This window comes from Bombus fervidus, chromosome 11 (genome assembly GCF_041682495.2).
Source record: "Bombus fervidus isolate BK054 chromosome 11, iyBomFerv1, whole genome shotgun sequence".
Classification (NCBI taxonomy): Eukaryota; Metazoa; Arthropoda; class Insecta; order Hymenoptera; family Apidae; genus Bombus; species Bombus fervidus.
The window spans coordinates 9,402,044-9,420,198 of NC_091527.1; the positions used below are offsets into that span (position 1 = coordinate 9,402,044).

General features: G+C 39.7%; 2 protein-coding genes across 17 annotated transcripts in view; both read right to left on the reverse strand.

The window, feature by feature from the left end:
• Positions 1-302: 302 nt before the first annotated feature.
• Positions 303-10,627, reverse strand: LOC139992062 (uncharacterized). 10 transcript variants are annotated; one of them, XM_072012592.1, is made up of 10 exons: positions 7,294-7,312; positions 7,130-7,224; positions 6,665-6,813; positions 6,462-6,591; positions 6,192-6,318; positions 5,585-5,692; positions 5,424-5,464; positions 5,281-5,325; positions 4,745-4,901; positions 303-4,645 (listed from the first exon to the last, which is right to left on the reverse strand). In XM_072012592.1, exons 3-10 carry the CDS (start codon positions 6,798-6,800, stop codon positions 4,460-4,462), a joined length of 930 nt encoding a protein of 309 aa, XP_071868693.1. In that variant the 5' UTR covers positions 6,801-6,813; positions 7,130-7,224; positions 7,294-7,312; the 3' UTR covers positions 303-4,459. The 10 variants fall into 10 exon arrangements, with proteins under 10 accessions (XP_071868693.1, XP_071868691.1, XP_071868690.1 ...); XM_072012590.1 differs by lacking the exon at positions 7,294-7,312 and adding an exon at positions 6,957-7,014 and having other exon boundaries at positions 7,130-7,287; XM_072012589.1 differs by lacking the exon at positions 7,294-7,312 and adding an exon at positions 6,916-7,014 and having other exon boundaries at positions 7,130-7,287.
• Positions 7,742-18,155, reverse strand: part of Kcc (solute carrier family 12 member kcc) — a 100,549-nt gene continuing 90,135 nt past the window's right edge. For 4 of the 7 annotated variants that reach the window (XM_072012499.1, XM_072012500.1, XM_072012498.1 and 1 more), the window contains 11 exons: positions 17,457-17,717; positions 17,182-17,367; positions 16,736-16,971; positions 16,468-16,655; positions 16,227-16,388; positions 14,683-16,121; positions 14,392-14,499; positions 14,183-14,236; positions 13,175-13,506; positions 12,951-13,090; positions 10,962-12,849 (listed from right to left, as the gene is read on the reverse strand). In XM_072012499.1, coding sequence (XP_071868600.1) covers positions 12,758-12,849; positions 12,951-13,090; positions 13,175-13,506; positions 14,183-14,236; positions 14,392-14,499; positions 14,683-16,121; positions 16,227-16,388; positions 16,468-16,655; positions 16,736-16,971; positions 17,182-17,367; positions 17,457-17,717 — 3,198 coding nt within the window. In that variant the 3' untranslated portion in view covers positions 10,962-12,757. Of the gene's footprint in view, positions 12,850-12,950; positions 13,091-13,174; positions 13,507-14,182; positions 14,237-14,391; positions 14,500-14,682; positions 16,122-16,226; positions 16,389-16,467; positions 16,656-16,735; positions 16,972-17,181; positions 17,368-17,456; positions 17,718-18,155 lie in introns of all 7 variants that reach the window. The other 3 variants (XM_072012493.1, XM_072012494.1, XM_072012496.1) reach the window with 3 other exon arrangements.

The following is an 18,155-nucleotide window of genomic DNA, read 5'->3' on the forward strand; positions in this document are numbered from 1 at the left end:
AGAAAAGTATAGAGGGACGTTTCGACGCGGCGCTAGTTACGAAAGTTTTGTGCAATCGTCGCGCCGCGAGAAAGGAGACGGTGTACTTACGCGACAGTGTTCCGTAGTTTTTATTGGTACAAAATATATACGTGGTAAGAAGCGCGTTCGTCGGAGGAAATCGTCGCGAATATTTTTTTGTTTCTTGCGTAGTCGATTGCAGTAGCGAGAGTATGTACATTTGATTTTAACACGATGATACACGATATTCCACTTTTCTTGGAAAGATCTACGCGTTTGTAATTTATGAAACCGATTTTATCTTTTTGTTTCTTTTTTTTTTTTTTTTTTTTAATGTGAAGTCTTCTCGTTTAATTTAATTGGCCGCGATCCTTCTCTTTTCGGGTGTGTTGCGTTCAATTCTATCGAAGAAGCATCGAGCGATCGCGTCCAGGCTATCTCGCGGAATTATCTCTTTGCCATGGAAAGACAGACGCGCATGCGTAAACGAACAGTTAAAAAGGTGGGATGAATGTACGTCAATTGAGATCAATAATAACTATGTTTGCGTTTTTGCCTTTTGCCTATTTGTATCTCTGTATTCGTAATATTACTTTATTCGATAGCGAAGTGGTTTATATTTGATAAAATAATATATCGTTAACCGAAATTAGCTTAACCACGAGCTCCGTAGCATTTAAGGATCTGGTTGAGATCCAACCATCGTGATCTAGTCGTTTGTTGGAATGTAACTGATGATAATTATGATAATGATGATGTTGATGATAGGTTAGGTGCGAAAGAGAGAGCGAAAGAAAGGGAGAAAGTTCAAATATCCCCCGCCAACTAATTAAGATAATATAAGAACGACGTCGACAACTCGAGGGACAAACATGCGATTTTAAAAGCGTAATTAAAACGACACACGCGGATTTTTAGTTCGGTTTCGACGAGTTTTCAACCTTCCAGTTGAAGTTTTACGTAATAACCAAAATTATTAGCATTTCACGATTTTGTACATAACGAGTAAATGTTAACGCACTACTACGACGTGCGGATCGAACATACTTTAGACCGTTTTGCTCTTTCGTTCAGATTCGTCGAATTACTTGTTGCGCGACACGAACATTTCCAACGAATCGCTGATCTAAATAACGACGGAAGTTAAAAATGGATTAAACGGATGTTGTTGGCGGTGAAGCACGACGGTTCGAGCCAATCGTATTTCATTTTAATCGGACAGGATCGTTGTATTCGAAGATCGTTTGATATCGATGTGCGTGCAGTCCCAGGCGAATTGTGCCGCACGAAGTGAAATTTCTCGACTAAGAACTTGGTCTGTGTTAGCGGTAAAAGTATTACGAGAAAGGAAAAGCGTATTTTCTCGCGTGGCACGCGTCGTTCGAAACGCGTGTATATCATAACTTTTAATCGCTTCTGTCTTAAATCGCAACGGGCGATCATCCTCGTTTCCTTCTCGAGAATCGGTGAATATCGATCGTTCGGCGTAATCACCGGCAAACTAAAACGATCGTGCGCGCAGTTCGCTTTAATCGTCGAAATACCTCGAGCAACGGCCTACATAGGACGTTGATTAAACGTAAAGAAATAAAATATACGAAACGTGTACAAAATAACTGTACGACACGACAATCGCCGCTGTTAAATCAAACCGAGCAGCTGTTCAGAAAAAAAAAAAAAAAGAAAAAAAAAAAAGAAAAGTCGCTTAACCGATATGCCTTTCTATTCTACGTTAGAGAGACTCAAACTGTTGACAATAAAAGCTCGACAAGAGAAAAAGAGACCTGCTGTGCGTGAAAAGTAAAATATATAGGTTCGCGTCATACATATATGTCACGTTATATCGATATATTATATATGTATATGTGTGTGTGTATGTATAGCATAACGAGGCAGAGCAAGTTCCTTCAAATTCTCTCGAGGAAACGGTACATATCAAAGAAATGTCGCCTTGTATTCTTTCCTTTTTCTTTTCCTTTTCTTTTTTTTTTTTTTTTTGTCTTTTCGTTTCTTGTAGATCGCGAAGAACGATGTCACATTCGAAGGGAACAATTTCTGTTCGCATCTCCTATAATAGTTGGGCGCCGTTAGGCTTCATGTAGAACTTGTAAAAAGCATTAGCGAATAATATTGTAAATATTCACCGAGCAAAGACACACGAGCGATCACGAAGGGATTCGCATAGAGAGGAGAGAGAGAGACCGATCAACGTCGTGTAATAAATAAAATGAGAGTTCTATTCGGTAGGAAGAGAGAAGCAGAAAGCTACGGCCGTAGTACCTGTTGCGACATGAGAATACATATGTACGATACATATGTAATGTTTACTAGGTTGTGGAAGAACTTTGACAATAAAATGTACGTCGATTTACGATAAATACTCGGTGGAATTTTGTACTGGAGCTGGTAAAAGCAGAGTCGTAAGGTTGCTAGACGGCCTTGTCGCATTACACCGCTCTATCGCAATTAAGATAGCTTGGAAGATAGAGCTACTGGTAGTAACTAATGTCAGGCGGTCGAACAAGTTCCTAACACCATCTTGCCGCTCATAATTTGGACCCTTGCTTATCCAGTTCTACTTTTCGCGAGGACCGAGTCCTTAACAATTACGATTTATCGTAGATCGATTTACCCTTTTATTGCTCGTGTTCTTCTGCATCGGTATAAACGTGTTAAGGTTCGCGTACACACATTTCTTGGGATGGTTTAGTAGATGCTGCACCGATTTTTTTTTTTGCGGAAACGTCGCCGTACGATCGGATACCTTTTTTTGTTTTTCAATGTACAGTTATATTATAAATTTAGCGTAAAGTAATTGTGGATACGCGAGGACAACTATTGTATCATATCAAAATTTAGTTATTTTATGAATAAAAGTATAAACCGCACGATTTATCTGGATATTCTTTTAGCACATTAACAATAGAGTAAGAAATGAATGGAAGAGCAGCAGGATTCTATCTATAATGGACAGACGTGATATAAAAGATACGGTTATTAAGAAAATGTTTATTTAGACAGAAAATATCGAATTTCGAATATAATAAAGTTTCCAAATTCTCGCGATGGAATCGGTTAATCTTCTTAGACCGAGTATTCTTCTCTACATGCATTTTCAAGAAGCAATCGAAATGATATTCCAATCGACCAGCGAAACAAATTGAAAAATGTGCACGATAAACTTAATAAGCAAACACGTTCTCTTCGTGCTGTTTTTTTTTTTCCTTGTTATTCGGTACGGCGTCCTGACAGAGAAAAATATGATTGTGCATACGATGAAGTGCGTAAATACAAATTCGATCTTATTACTTTCTCTCGATTCTGTTCGCACACATGCACAATGTACTCGCATTCTCAGTCTCCTGCTTTCTAAATATTATTATATAGTTACGTTTCGCTGTAGGTATGTAAATATTAGGTTGTAACGGTATAGCTAGTAATAATAGCAATAGCAATAGCAATTTTTAGGGGTCATGCTGAAATTGTTTGCCGCTTCTTCGTTTTTCTCATACCCCTGTTCGTTATGTTTCGTTCTGTTTCGTTCTATCGGTGGCTGGAAATGCGAAAAACCTATCGTTTCTTCGAATTAAATGCATAGGTAATCGATAAGGAATTGCCAGCTTTGTGCTGTTTTATTTACACGTTCTGCACAGATCGCGCCTAATTTTTATAGAGGTTTGTATTACGCCCTTGTACTACCGTTACGCCAATATAATTGCGCGACGAAGCAAACATTTTTCATAGGTAAAAAGTCTTACGTGGAGTTAACTACGTTATCAATAGATCCATTCGAGTATAAAACAGACAACGTATAATTCGATAAAGTTACAATAAATACTACGCAAAAACGACACTCTAAGAATCTTACGTATTTTTAGATATAAACTTTCCAATATTTACTTTGCACATTCTCTGCTTTAAAATCAATGACATAACAGATCGGAGCACCTTTTATTCCGTTGGGTTGTTACATCGCGAAAAAACATATTTGCTCGAACTTATCGTTCAAGATTAGATATCGATTCTATGCGAACGCGCAAAATAATAGCTTGTCTCTTTCCGCTACGAAAGAAAAATTCCCGTAAATGAAGCACTACCAAGTGAAGCGGATAAATGTAATTACTTGTTCGTACTCGACGATCTATTGCTTGTTGCATGAATGATTATAGCTTATACTGCGATTTTATGTTTATACTGCGTAACTTGCCCTGACTCTTTAACAGCGTAAATCAGTAACAGATAATCGTTTCTCTTTTTAAAATCGCTTCGTAATCTTCTCAGCTATTATTAACAAGTAAATTCACAATTACTTACAAGCTATCGGCATATATGTATATGTATATATGTATATATATATACATATATACATATATATATAGCTTTTCTTAATTGATGATCCGCAAGTTCTTGAGAATCAGCTATAGAATTGATAGATCGGACTGTTTCGCGAATAGAAGAGTTAATTACTCGCCAGGGCTGCCATAGCACGAATTAACGCGGCATTCTCCTCGCGAAGGCGTTCCCTTTCTATGGTCATTTCGTGCTGCTGTTGAAGCAGCCGAGCTTCGAGGGCCATTATCTTGTGATCCCGATCCTCCAGGAGGGACAGCAACCTTCTATTTTCTTCTTGCGCTCGTTCTATCAACTGAAAGTTTTAAACAGAATATTATACGAGTTTGCGAGTTGTTTCGTTTTATTTGTTAGATGAAATATTCCAATAAAAAAGAAAAAAAAAAAAAAATACTTCGTGTGGATTATCTCCTGTTGGCGTAGACAGTCTTGGTTGATTGACGGTGTTTACGGAAGCTTGTGGCTCGTGATTTCCATGATCTGATTGATTGACACTGTCAGACTGATTCAAGGAATCGAATTCCTCGTCATCTGCCTCCAAATCGGAGTGGCTAAAATTAAATGGGTAATTTTGATATATTAGTGGACGTACGTGGTTATACACGGTATCGGACTGTCTATGATATTATATTAGGCACGACCCTTAATATCGTAATGTTTGATGACAATTATATATCTCGTTTACCCTATATTCGTACTGTTTTCGAGTTAATTAGTCGACGCTTTAGTGTAACATGAAATACGATTAGTATGAGATCAATGAGACATTACGCGATTCTTATTATTTCTAGATCGTTGTAAAAAAGGTGTACAAAGGACTTACGGTACTCGTTACAATACGCAGGCTCGTTTTTAAAAGAATCTACTAGCTCTACCGTACTTCGTACAGGTCGTGCCTAATTGTACATAGTCACGTACAGTAGCACTTACCAACTGTGCCTATTTATACATGACCTGTAGGAAGTACGGTAATGCCTAAAAAGCAGTAGCAGTTTATTACAAATGACTACTAAATTTCACTAAAGCACTATATATAGTTTACTACCGTAATAAGATATCTCAGTGTTTTATACCTTTTGTTTCGCCTTTGAGTAAACATTTTTGCTGTCCGTTCCTGAAACATGCGTAGTTTGACATACATAGGTAGTCTCGTTTATATACGATCGACTTTTGACCGTGTTCGAAATAAATAACGAAATATCTTTTTTAAGAAGTGAAAATCACACGCACTTACTTCTATGAGTTCATGATCTAGGAACTCATTGTGGTGTGTGTTGTGTTTAGTTTCAAGACAAGTGCCACTAAGATCTTCTTCATCTTCTCCTGTACTACCTCCTGTACTCTGTAGAATTAAGTGGCTAACGAAATTACATTGCGGAGTAAGAACGGGTTTGCACACAAAACTTTTACCAATATCCGTTAACGCTCGCGGCCAAACGCGATTAACGCTAGAAGAACGCGATAAGCAGTTTCTAAGTGCAATACTACTTTGTCATACATTCCGTGTGTGTCTAATATGATCTTCTAGAAAGATACATTCGCGCAAGACATTTCCCACAGAAATCGAGAACACCAAATATACGTTTGGAAAACAAATTCTTTCGCAGACGAACTAAAATATTCATCTCAGGTATCGATTCAAAATAATCGATCAAAGGATCCTTTGTAACGAATATAAGTAAAACAGCTCTAAATTTGTCATGCAAGATACAGAAATGACTAAAAGATTTTTGTCAAATGAGTATAGGTGCAAGAGAAATCCTTATTTTAAAATCCGAGATATTGCCGCGAGAAGTCATTGAGATTTTGGGTCCTTAACGTGACTGGAAACAGTGACAAACCTCCGTTGATGGCAAATGTACTACTCCGGTACTTCGTCTCTTCTCTCGAAGCTTCCGTCGATCGCGTTGCTGCTTCCCCTTGTTTATATGCGTTGGCCTGTGCAAACAGGATACGACACTAAAGACACTAGAACCAGATCCAGAAATTGTTAACAAACCGCGCAAACTCTATGCTGGATCTACTTAGTCGTATTTAGATGACGCTTGTGCTTAGCAAAAACTTCTCCCCACGATTACCTTATTTAAACGACGACGCTCTTATTTACTTACCGGCCAGTCACTCGTTTGTCCTGTTTCCTCATTATTGGTTTATTCTGTTGATTCTCATGTTCAGGTGGAAGCACACTGTTCGAGCTCGTGTCGCACACACCTTGAGATTCTTCCACATTCTGTGCACCCTCTACGAACAAAGGCAATTGAATATAAAGCATCGTAGAGCACAAAGTAACAAAACAACAAACATATATCGTTACTTTGAAAGTTTATGGAAGATGAGTCTCCTGCCCTGGGTGGAACGACCCGTGCCCTTGCAGTTCTGATCCTAGACCTCCTGGATGTTAACTCGAAGTCATTGTCAAAATCCTCCTGGCTGACGGAGCTGGACGCCATGCCGGTTATATCGCTGGAAAATAAAGTAGCAGAATTGAACTTGACTTGATGATGATAAGCGATTATAAAAAAACTGCGCAAAAAAGAATTAAAAAAGGGCTCTTACAAAAAATACCTGGACATTTGAACAAAAGAGTAGGTGATGATGTGCGATACCTATGTTGGACCAGCACGATATTTGGAGGCCAAAAAGCGAGTGCTTGATTAAGTTTGTCTAAGGGAAAGTCACAAGGCATGAACCGCTATTAACTACGAGCAAGTGCGTGCGCAATAAGATGATAACACAACTTCAATAGGAAACAAAGAGCAATTCTTAAGGTATTAGTCACCTGTCGAGGTGAGTAGTCTTCACCTAGTTCCACTGCCAATGTCGTGACTCACTACCAACCTATGTGCAATTGACAGCTGTCAACCATTGAAACATCTATAAACACGTATGGCCTGTACGATTACATAGTTCAAAGATAGATAGGCATATCGATCGTTCATACACCTTTGCTAAAGCACAATCTCCAATGCGTAAATTCAATGTCACTAGGGCAATGATCGCTACAACATGAAATGTCACTAGATAGGTAAAGCATTTGGAAAATCACTAGATGCGATATAGTGACAAAAGCGTACAAAGTTACTAGTTGAGAGAGATAAGAAAAGAAAGATAAATATGTTGAAAAACACTTTACTCAAATATACGTAAAAAATTTCTCCGTTTAAAAATATTTCGAGGATTTAAAACAAGAAACACGTTGCACTATATTTTATTGTATCGAAAGCTTTAGTTTGTAGTTGTTATTTAAAAATTAAGAGATTTACATGTTTCGGAAACCAAGAACAGATAATAATAGACATGTTTTATCTCATAGAGAATTTAAGTTTTCAAAAAGAAAGAAAGGAATGATTCGGAAAATGATTTATGCAAGAAAGATAGTAAACACTGAATGGGTGTATGTCGTTTATTTATTGAATCGATTTAACCGCAGAAATGTTTCTTCATTCATTACATTTCATCTTTCATAAGTTAATTACAAGTACTCATCGTCCTCTATGATCTAAAAGGGTATAGGGGGTAAAGTTATAGGTAATTTTTTTCACAGTATTGACTCTATTACATATGCTAATCAGATGGCTAAAGTGTTTTTATCTACAAATATATCTTATATTTCTTTCCTATATACATATATACATATATACACATATGTATAGAATCTGTATATGTGCATATCTATATATACATATATTCATTTTATAATGCACCATCTCGCACTCTCTTTCCCTCTTCCGTATTCTCTCTTTTCTTTGTCATTTGCTCTTCAACGGTTAACGTGTAACTTCCGCTTCGTGTACCGAAAGCACGCAGTTCCTTTCTTACGCTTTTATACATTTTTTTTTCCTCTTTTTCTCTTTTTCTCAATGTTTGCTTTTTTCGCTTCTTGTAACTCGAACTCTAAATTTGTGTATGTATGTGTATACGCATGTGTGTGTACGTCGTGTATGTGAGGAGAAAAAACTAAGTGGTGTCGCCACGAGCGAGAGTAGATTTTGGTTTCTTTCTTTTTTTAAGAGGGCTAGATTCGGTGTATTTTTTTTCTTTTTTCCCCTTTTTTTTTTTTAAACGAGATATTAAGATTTAAAAGTATATACGTATGTATATAGTATCTGACGCTTGATTTGACACATATGATTGAGGTCTCGAGCAAGTTTCTCTGCTGCTTAGCTCGCATCTCACAGCCTAGAGGTGATTTAAACCAGACGCGGGGCCCGTTCACAACGAACCGCATCGCTACAACGACACACGATAAATCTCCGACAAATGCCAAGCTCGCAGGTTTATATATATATCCATATACTTCTTTTCCATATATATAATATATATATTCTTCCTTCCTTAATATTTTCTTTCTCTTCTTATGCTTACGTAACGTGTACATATGTATGTCCGTGTCCATATGGTCAATTGTGCATTTTCCAGTAAATACAACATAGTAAAATATTAAAGCGACAGCAGAATACACTGCAATACTGTTTGATCTATGAAAAAGATGTTTCTCTTCTCTCTTGTTTTCTTTCTATTTCTATTTGAACCATGTCTCTTAGATCCATCCCAATCACTTTTTCATTTTTCGCTTTCTCTTTCTCCTTAAGTCTACCCCTATTTATGTACAACACGTTTACCGTTTATCTCCCTTTTCTCTCTCTTATAATTCTCCTTCTCTTTCAACTTTTATTATTCTTCTTTGACTTCCATTCTCTACTCTCGCGATAAACTTTTCTCATAGTCAACACGTCTCGTATAAACTATGCAGTGCCGATGCCTATCAGATAGGCAAGTACACATAAAATATATGGTAATCGACAAGTGAGTAACGTATTAAAATTAGAAAGTACATGTCGCAACATCGTGGACGATACATAGAGACAGAGGGAGCGTCTCACGAACCTTCGCCGTCTTTTCTCGTCCATCGGCTATGGACTATCCCACTTTTTCTTTCTTTTCTCCATCGCAATTGGAAACAGTCCTATTGGTTCTTGGAACTGCTTCTTCTTTTCTTTCTCGCTTGATTCAACGTATGTTGACGATGAGGTAGATAAAGAAACGTATTTCATTTTTATACGTGACGCTCTCGTACAATTAACGTATCTAATTTGGTTCTCTAAATTTTTTACGCATTAGATATAGGCCTGGTAATTTCGCTTGTTCTATTTTTTTTTTTTTTTTTTCTTAAATCTTTATGTTTCTTTTGACGACTTTATAGTCGAGTCTGTATACAAAATGTTTCAAAAACTAGTTCAGGTTTAAGAATGGACAATAAAACAATCTCCGCCATTTCGGTCCCATTCTAACGATAAATTCATTCGCTGGTGAATACGATTTTATGGATTATCAGATCGGTGCAGTAGGCTGCAACAGTCAACCAGTGACATTACGTATGTCGTTCATATCAATGAAATAAAAACTCGTAGGACGCTATCATATTCCTCATTATCCGATTACACGAATACGAAAATCCTCAATTCATTCTTTAAAATACTTGTACAGCGTCAAACGTAAAGAACGAAGAAAAGAACCGTACAACTTCCATGCACCGTGTCCTAGCCGACTGTAAGTGATTATGAAGGTTCGTCGAGCGCTCGACTCTCTTGTTTCGATAAACATCATCCGGAACCGCGATTCGTCTGCGGCTGTCAATTATGTAGACATAGTGTGTATTGACGAGCATAGTAAAAGTTGCACGCTCTAACGTGATTACTTCACTCTTTTTTTAAAAGATTTTTGTTCGTCAACTTTTTCTTTTACTTTGTAGATAAACTATACGTCATGTACATATAAGTATATTTATATTCATGTGTATATATATATGTATATATATGTATGTATATATACATATATACATAGATAGTGCCTATCTAAAAATGAGATACGGCAGAATTTCGCGCCGCGTATGAAATGTGACATGCACACGACACTTAAATGCGACAGATTACAACGCTACACGCTATCCTTTGATGAAAGTCGATTAAAGATCCTCGCGAAGAATGTGACTCATTTATTTTTGGCATTCACCGTTCGTTCATTCTGTGACTCTATGCAGGCGATACCGTGAACGCGTTCTTCTTTTTAAGGTTATCACCGTGATGGTTAGACGCGTAAGACGCGCACGCACGAATGCATTCCCTTTACTTACTTACATAGACGTACTAGAGCCGTGAATCGAACCGGTAGGCCTTGGACAGTGTAAACGCGAACCTAGACGAAGATTTCAACGCGCAAGAGGTCGAGAAGTACAATGGAAAGAACGAATTTCAGTCCTGTAGGTAGGAGATGCGTGAATACTCGCCGTGTTTCCTCCGTTTGTCGTTCGCGGCGCTAGTTGGAAGTAAACGCTACGGTTTGAACTTTTATGGGGACGCAATGTCGAGGTGCCGAATAGTTTTTAGATTTAGTATAGTGAAATATATACATATATATACATACATATATATGTATATATATGTATTATATATAAAACGATGAATGAAAAGAGAGATTTTTTTTCTTCACATTGATGCTCTGTGCGTACTTGTGCTAGCAATTTATTGCTAACGTTTTAGATTTACCGATGCATTTAATAGATCCGTTTTATCATTTAAAGTTTGGATTCTAGTGCTATCGATCAATCACTGATGTTACATCGATCATCTATGATAGATTAGTATGTCTTAAGACTTTCGCGGTATATATTTTTTTTCTTTTTTTTTTTTTTTTTGTAGTACATTAAGAAACTTCAACTCTATGGATAGTTCTACTAATTGCTAATTCCTCGTGTTAATATCGATACGAAGAATGCGAATTAATAACTCGAAAAAGATTTCGCGATATATATATATTATATATAGATATATATAATGTATATATATATATGTATATATATACTTTCCTTAGGACATTTAGCGTTAGAATCCTTTAATCGTAAGTAGATCTATGTTTCATAGCGATGTAGTGATACGGATTCGTAATTTTAAGTAAACTGTGAACTCGTATTGCTATTAGAATCCTGACGTCGTATCGATGTTAAGTAATATAAATTAGTAATTTCAAGAATACCTTAGCGCTATGCTTTGTTTCTAACACACCGAAAGTCTGAACTGCTTTTTCTGCATCGATCTCGTTACCATTGATCCTTGTACACAATCTTAAATAACAGTTTGGAGAATATTTTTTTTTTGTCTGGCAGTGACGTACTTTTCTTTATACGTCAAAAATTGTCTACTATTTCTTTGGCAATAGTGTGATTAATTTCAATAATATTTATTTCACAAATTAAGATATGGACTTGCCTTCATTCTCCGTGTCACAGATACATTTTCAGTTCTGCGTCCGCATAAAATCGTTCAACGCTGGCAACGTTCGTCCTAACTTTCGCCACGTAGGCGCAAAACGCGCGCGGATATTCGCGCAAACGCAGGCGCCACTGCTCGTCGGCGTACTTCACCGCGCTATCCTAGGCTACCCTAAGTTCATCTATAAGCAGTAGAATTATACATACCTATTATACTCTCTATAACGACAATGCGTGTAGAAAAATGAGCCTCTCGCGTCTTTGGTTAAACGCGAAGCATTTAGAAAGTATTCTGGCAGTGGTTTTCGTAGATGCTTCGATCTTAGCCTCGGACCAAAAATTTTGATTTCAGTTTCAAATGGGAATATAATCGCCGGAGTCGTATTTTGTTTCTTTATTCTCGAGACGTATCCGTCTCTTCTTTGATTCGACCTTCCGTATTTCCCTTTCGATTTCCTTGGTTTCCGTCGATTGAAGATCGAAACGTTGTCTTAGCGACGTAAAAATACGCTCCGCTTTGTTTTTCTATCTTTCCTTTCTGAAACACTGTTTTGAGAATCCGATTGTATAATGACAAGGTCGAAGTATGCTCTGTGTGCAGCCCTCTGTGCTAACTGTCTGTTGTGTGGTCGCACGTGTAACACGTGTGACACGGATAAAAACCACTTTTTGTATTTGAAAGTCTCTAGCCTCATCGAGAAAAGGGACGAGTGTAAAATAAGATAGATCCTACGTTTCCTAGTTTACGCGTGAAATTCATTCGAAGGAAATTATCTTATCCTTTGGCATGTCACTTTTGGCCTTCTCGTCGAGGGTCAGTTTCTTTTCTTTTCTTTACCGTATAACAACTAACGTTCTCGAAGCGGGTACGTTGATGCCCGGCTCGGTATCCGCGGAAACAACGTCGTTGATCTGTATCCAGTACTTTTCATTCGATTAGCCTGGTTATTACTCTGTGTATGTGTGTATGTGTGTGTATGTGTGTGTATGAATGTGTGTTCACAACGCGCAACGCAAGTGACTGCTCAGACAATGGCACAAGAGCAACGTGTTCCGTAGGGTGAAGTCGTTTAGGTCTTTCAGAAGTAAACTAGATTTCCGCTGTCGCGAGGCGATTACTTCGATTGCAGCCGGTCTAGTTCACGAATAGATGGTGATCACCTCTCGTCCGCCACCACGCACCATCAGCACCCTCTCCAGACCTTCGGTAAGAACCTCTAGGAATTCCATGTCTATGGTGTGTTCATTAAGGAAATTAAAAGAAAAAATGAAGATCAGGAACAGAGGCAAGAAGCATCTGTTGTTATTCCAGTGTCGAATATAGAAAGGATACAGTTTGATTCACGTTCCACCGAGGTGTCCCTTGGCGGTCCAGGAAGATTCAGGATGACTAACTGAGCGTTTTTGCTCTTCTTTACGATCACCTCGTTCAGTTTGATGGAAGTGTGCATACGTCTTACGTTGCCCTCGTCCCTGAAGTAATCATCAACCGTTTGTTCGACAGAGAATCTCTATCAACAATTAGATTTAACAAGTCGTTATATCGTGATTACTCACGGTGTAATTGCAGGTTTCTTAGACTCCGGGCTATCAGTTTTCTTCTCCTCGTTTTCTTTCGCTTCTTTCTCCGTATTTTCCGTGTTATCCTTGTTCTCCTGTTTCGGCGATCCACCAATTAATTTCGCTTCCTCCTCGTTGACCTCCTTGGCTTCCTCTCCGGTTTCGTTAACTTCTCCTGGCTCTCCCTCTTTACTCGCCTCCGTCTCTTGCACGAGTTTCTCCTGCGCCTCGTCCACCGCGTTCGGATTTTGGCTTCCAGGCTCCTGGAATCTCACCTTGGTGGCAATCTTCACGTCAACATTGTGGTGATGGTCCACGATCGCCTGTACCTGTATCACGTTAGTCAAGTATCAGCGAATCTGCGACCAACTACCATGTCCCGAGTAGCAGGAGACAGTCAAAGTGTGTCGGAAAAGACGACTAACTCTAGCATCAAAGCACTCTATAATGATCTGACTAAATGAACGATCGCTAAATGGAAGCATTCTGGGCTATGAACGTGCCAATCAAAAGCTGAAACATTTGGAGGTTCTCAGGAGGCCCGGAGACGGTTGTAAAACGTAGTCATGAGAAGCAAGAAAGCAAACTGGTGGAGGGGTCCATTGCAGCAGTATTCCAAATCAAAACGTTGCGAGTCAGAGAAAAAGAGATAGACAGGCAGATATAATATTATAATTCGATCGATTAACCGGCGAGGAATCGTGTATATTCTGGAGCACCGATTCCTACGTCACCTCCAAGAGTTCATTTTCTCGATATGGAAGTGAGTTAATTCGAGTCGAACGTTATATTATCGCTTTTGTATGTATGGCGTATGTACATGTGTAAGTTGGTCAATGCGAATGAAATCGATCAAAAGTGAAATGTGATTTTTTTTTTTTTTTTGTTACGAGAGTTGGAAAGAACGAGGATTCGTGGATGACACTCGTGTGTGTCTCGGTCATAGTAGACACAAATATAAAGGGGATAAACAGACGAAGGAACTCCGGGAATTTTCTGACAAACCAGAGGTAAATTTTCTTCAGCGGGTACCTCGTTGAAGTCCACCAATGTCTGCACCTTATCCGTGACGAGCACGCAACAAACAGACACATACCGATCAGTAATCGTAATATATATATACACATATAGGCAGATCTTATACTACATATACACATTGCTTTTTTTTTTTTTTGCCTATGGTTGTTCATCGGTTTCGCGATCTCGTCACTTACCACTCCTAGGGACTCCTTCTTGTTCAGCCGCAACTCCCGCAACATCTGGTTCCTCTGCTCCATCATCAAGGTTCGTTCATACGTGTACGCGGATATGTCGGAATCCATCTATGAATATTATCGTTAAATGAATAATAAAAACAATTAGTCGCGCATAATGAATTAGAATCGCTATATTCGTTTCCGTATTTGGTTCTTTCGAACGATGGACTTAGACAACTTTGTTCCATCGAACTTTCTATCGACGATTAATCAAAAGAGTATTAAGAATAGGTAAGATACACGACTCACCATCTCAACGATCTCCACCTCAGCTTCGATCCTCAAGTCGTATAGGAACTTCTTCAAGTCTTTCTTCATCTGGATAGAATTATCCTCCATCTGTGCTACGGTGAAAATCCTCATTTTGCAATTCTTCCATGTGCGATGTTGCTTCAGCAGGAACGGTAACAACATCAAAAGACCACCATCGTGAACGATCCACCAGACATCGATATTTCCCACCACTTTCTCCGTCGAGTCAGGGAAAAAGTTAATTCCTTTAGGCACCAAAAGAGCCATCCTGGCTGCCGCGACTGCTCTGACGGTCTGCAAGAATCCCCTCCAATTCCTTTCCTCCTGCGACTGCTTCCAGCGATAGGGCCAGCCAAGAATTACGGTATTAGGCTTCATTCCACCCAGTCCAGTCGTTTGGATCAAAGAACTAAGTCCATCGACAATGTCGCTGACAACTAATACGTCTACGAATCCTTTCACCTTCTCCTCTCCCATTGTTTTGCGCAGATTCACCTTTGCTGCCAGAATCCTGCCAGTGTTTTGAATGTAATCTCCGCCAATGCAGCTGACGCAGATCGTGAGACCTTTACCAGCCTTCAGCTGACTGGCAAACGCGAATAACTTGCGATACTTGGGCACCAGATCTTCCGTCAGTTTGGCCAGGATGAGAATCTGTGGCCGCCAGTTCTTCGTATGAGGTGGTCCTTCTTCTAATCTTAAAAGAGAATAACGAGCGGCGGATAGAGCCAGACCACGGATCCCGTCACCCCATTCCTTTTCAGCGCCGCAATATTCGATATATTTGTAAATGCACCCAGCCATTCCCATAGCCAATAGAGCATAGTACCAACTGGTCATGAACATGATGGCGATACAGAGGGACAGACCGAGGAATGAAAGACTCCAGTGGTAGTATTTAAATCTTGGTCTCCAGTTTGGTGTTCTGAGAAGAGTCTGTAGGGCGCAGGCCAGGTTCACGAAGCCGTAACACATCAGGAAGAACATAGATAGCAAGGGAGCCAAGTAGTCGACGTTGCCAAGGAGAATGCCACATTGACAGATGATGATCGTCAATAGCAGAGCTCTCGTAGGTTCCCCGCGACTCGAGCTGGTGGCGAAGGGAGTCAAGAAAGGAATGATACTGTCCTTGGCGATGGCTTGAAGTAATCGCGGAGCTCCTGTTAAAGATTGGAGACCAGCACCGAGGGTGGATAAGAAGGAGCCGATCAAGATGACCCACTGATTGGGCCAGGCCATGTTCGCTACCACCAGTTTGCCACCGATACTTTGACCAAACTTGTCTCGAAGTAGAAGATTATCCACTGTGCCGGCGAAGAGCAAGACACTGGACAGGTACACTGTCGATGTTGTTAAAATGGCGCAAATAGTGCCGATGGGAATAGATTTCTGAGCGTCTGCGAGGTCACCCGATCTATTAGAGCCAGCCATGATTCCTGTGAACAACATATAACAGTGACTAAACGCTTTAGTCACGTTGCTTTTCAATCTTCGATGTTGCAAGATTCCTAGAAACGATAGGAAACTTCGTTACAACTTGCCTGTGACCGAAGGGAAGAAGATACCGATGAGAATGGTGAAGGTAGTGGTGAGATCGACCTGGATCTGATTGTACGAAGACACAGACATTTGGTCCATGTCCTTCGGATCTCTTCCATAAGCAATCAGTTGGCCTTCGTCTTGGAAACTGTCCCATATGTTCTCTAAACGCCATAAAACCAATATGCTTAATATAATCCACTATTTCCAAGTCACTGGAAGATCATGTTCGAAGGTGCCTACCTAAGAATACACCACTGGCCAGTCCGCGAATCCCATTTACGATAGTCACATTATTTTCCATATAATAAGGATCACACTTGGTAGTGCTGTTCCCACAGTAAAGTTTATGAAGAATTCCGCTGACGTTTTTATTGCATTCGGTCAATACATCGATATCCTTTAACAACCTCTTGCCAAGAATACACATCCTGGAAAACAGACAAGAACGTTGGTGAAGTAGTTTGAAAGGGAATTTGGTGCAACGAGGATTAATTGTATGTCTATGTACTTGAGGGACTCGTTGCCGTAGATGTTGTAAAATAAGCCGACATAGACGGCCACGATGGAGAGGATAACGCAGGCTAGGGCGACCGTGGCGAACTTGTTGACGAACTTGACGCCGATGAACACGATGGTGCCCATTATCATAAGCAGACACGTCCCGTATACTCGGAAGTTGTTATACATGATGCTTGGGTCTTTGGTGAAGTCACCGAATATACTGAGCGACGGCGCCATGTAAGTCTACGACAGACGAAGCGTTTACTTTCAGTTGGTAGACAGATTTTTGATTGGTAGTGTATGGGAAAGCGATAAGATGAAACGGAATCCTATTTTGTGGTTGCTAGAGGGAAGTTTTAATCCTTTGCATTTCGATAAGTTCCTAACACGATCGATTAGCACTCTTTCGTGGTGAGAGTTTCTGAATCCCAAAGGGAAGGATTATAAATTTACCAAGACAATTTCAACAGCGCCGATAATGTACATGGCGGCAGCTAAGGTGGTACCCGTGTAGAAGAGCATCCCCACAGCACCACCAAATTCTGGTCCTAAACTTCTGGATATCATGAAGTAGGAACCTCCAGCTGGTACCACACCGTTGGTCGCGATCGCACTCATGCTGATGGCCGTCAGCATTGTCTACGTGGACAGAGAGATATAAACGTCGATCAATTAAACATATATAATTAAAATATATAATTAAACGTCGCCGTTCTATCGATACCCACCACGCAGCAACAACACAGCACGATGAAAAAACCTTGAATGGCGCCAGCCGTACCAACGACCCAAGTCAAACGAATAAAGAGAATAACACCGAAGATATTTTGGATGCAGGGCAGAAAGACACCGATCAAGGTACCCATTCGTGCTCCGCTCTGAACAGGCGAAGGTTTGGCGTCCGGATCGGTTGCAGCTGGAATCGTGTTGCTGTAATCCGACAGGCGGGTGAGCAGCGTAGAGATTCGAGGGCGGACTTCCATCTCTTCCTGAAAGGAAGAAAATCGGTTTATAGCATCTTGTTCCTTATCGACGTGAAATTTAGGAAAATGATATAAAAACGGTCAGATTTTCAGAAAGTACGCTATAATATCTAGGGGAGAATGCACAATTTGAACAGCTTAAGTTCAAGCATATTAAAAGCCCCGATGATGGTCAGGCTAGCGTGAAACATCTGGTTAATTGGATCGCTTTGAAACTGTTTCCACCTGATACACAGGCAGCCCAATTTCTTGGAAACACAAGCTGGCCGTAACAGGCTATGAGATTCAGACAGAACATTATCTCTAATATTTCCAACACGAAGGTGAGCCCATTTTAATTTATACTCTACAATATCTTACGTGATAAACTCATTCACGATCCCTGTCATATAAAATATAAAGCGACGATTAAAGCGAAGCTTCTGTTACAAAAATAAATAACGA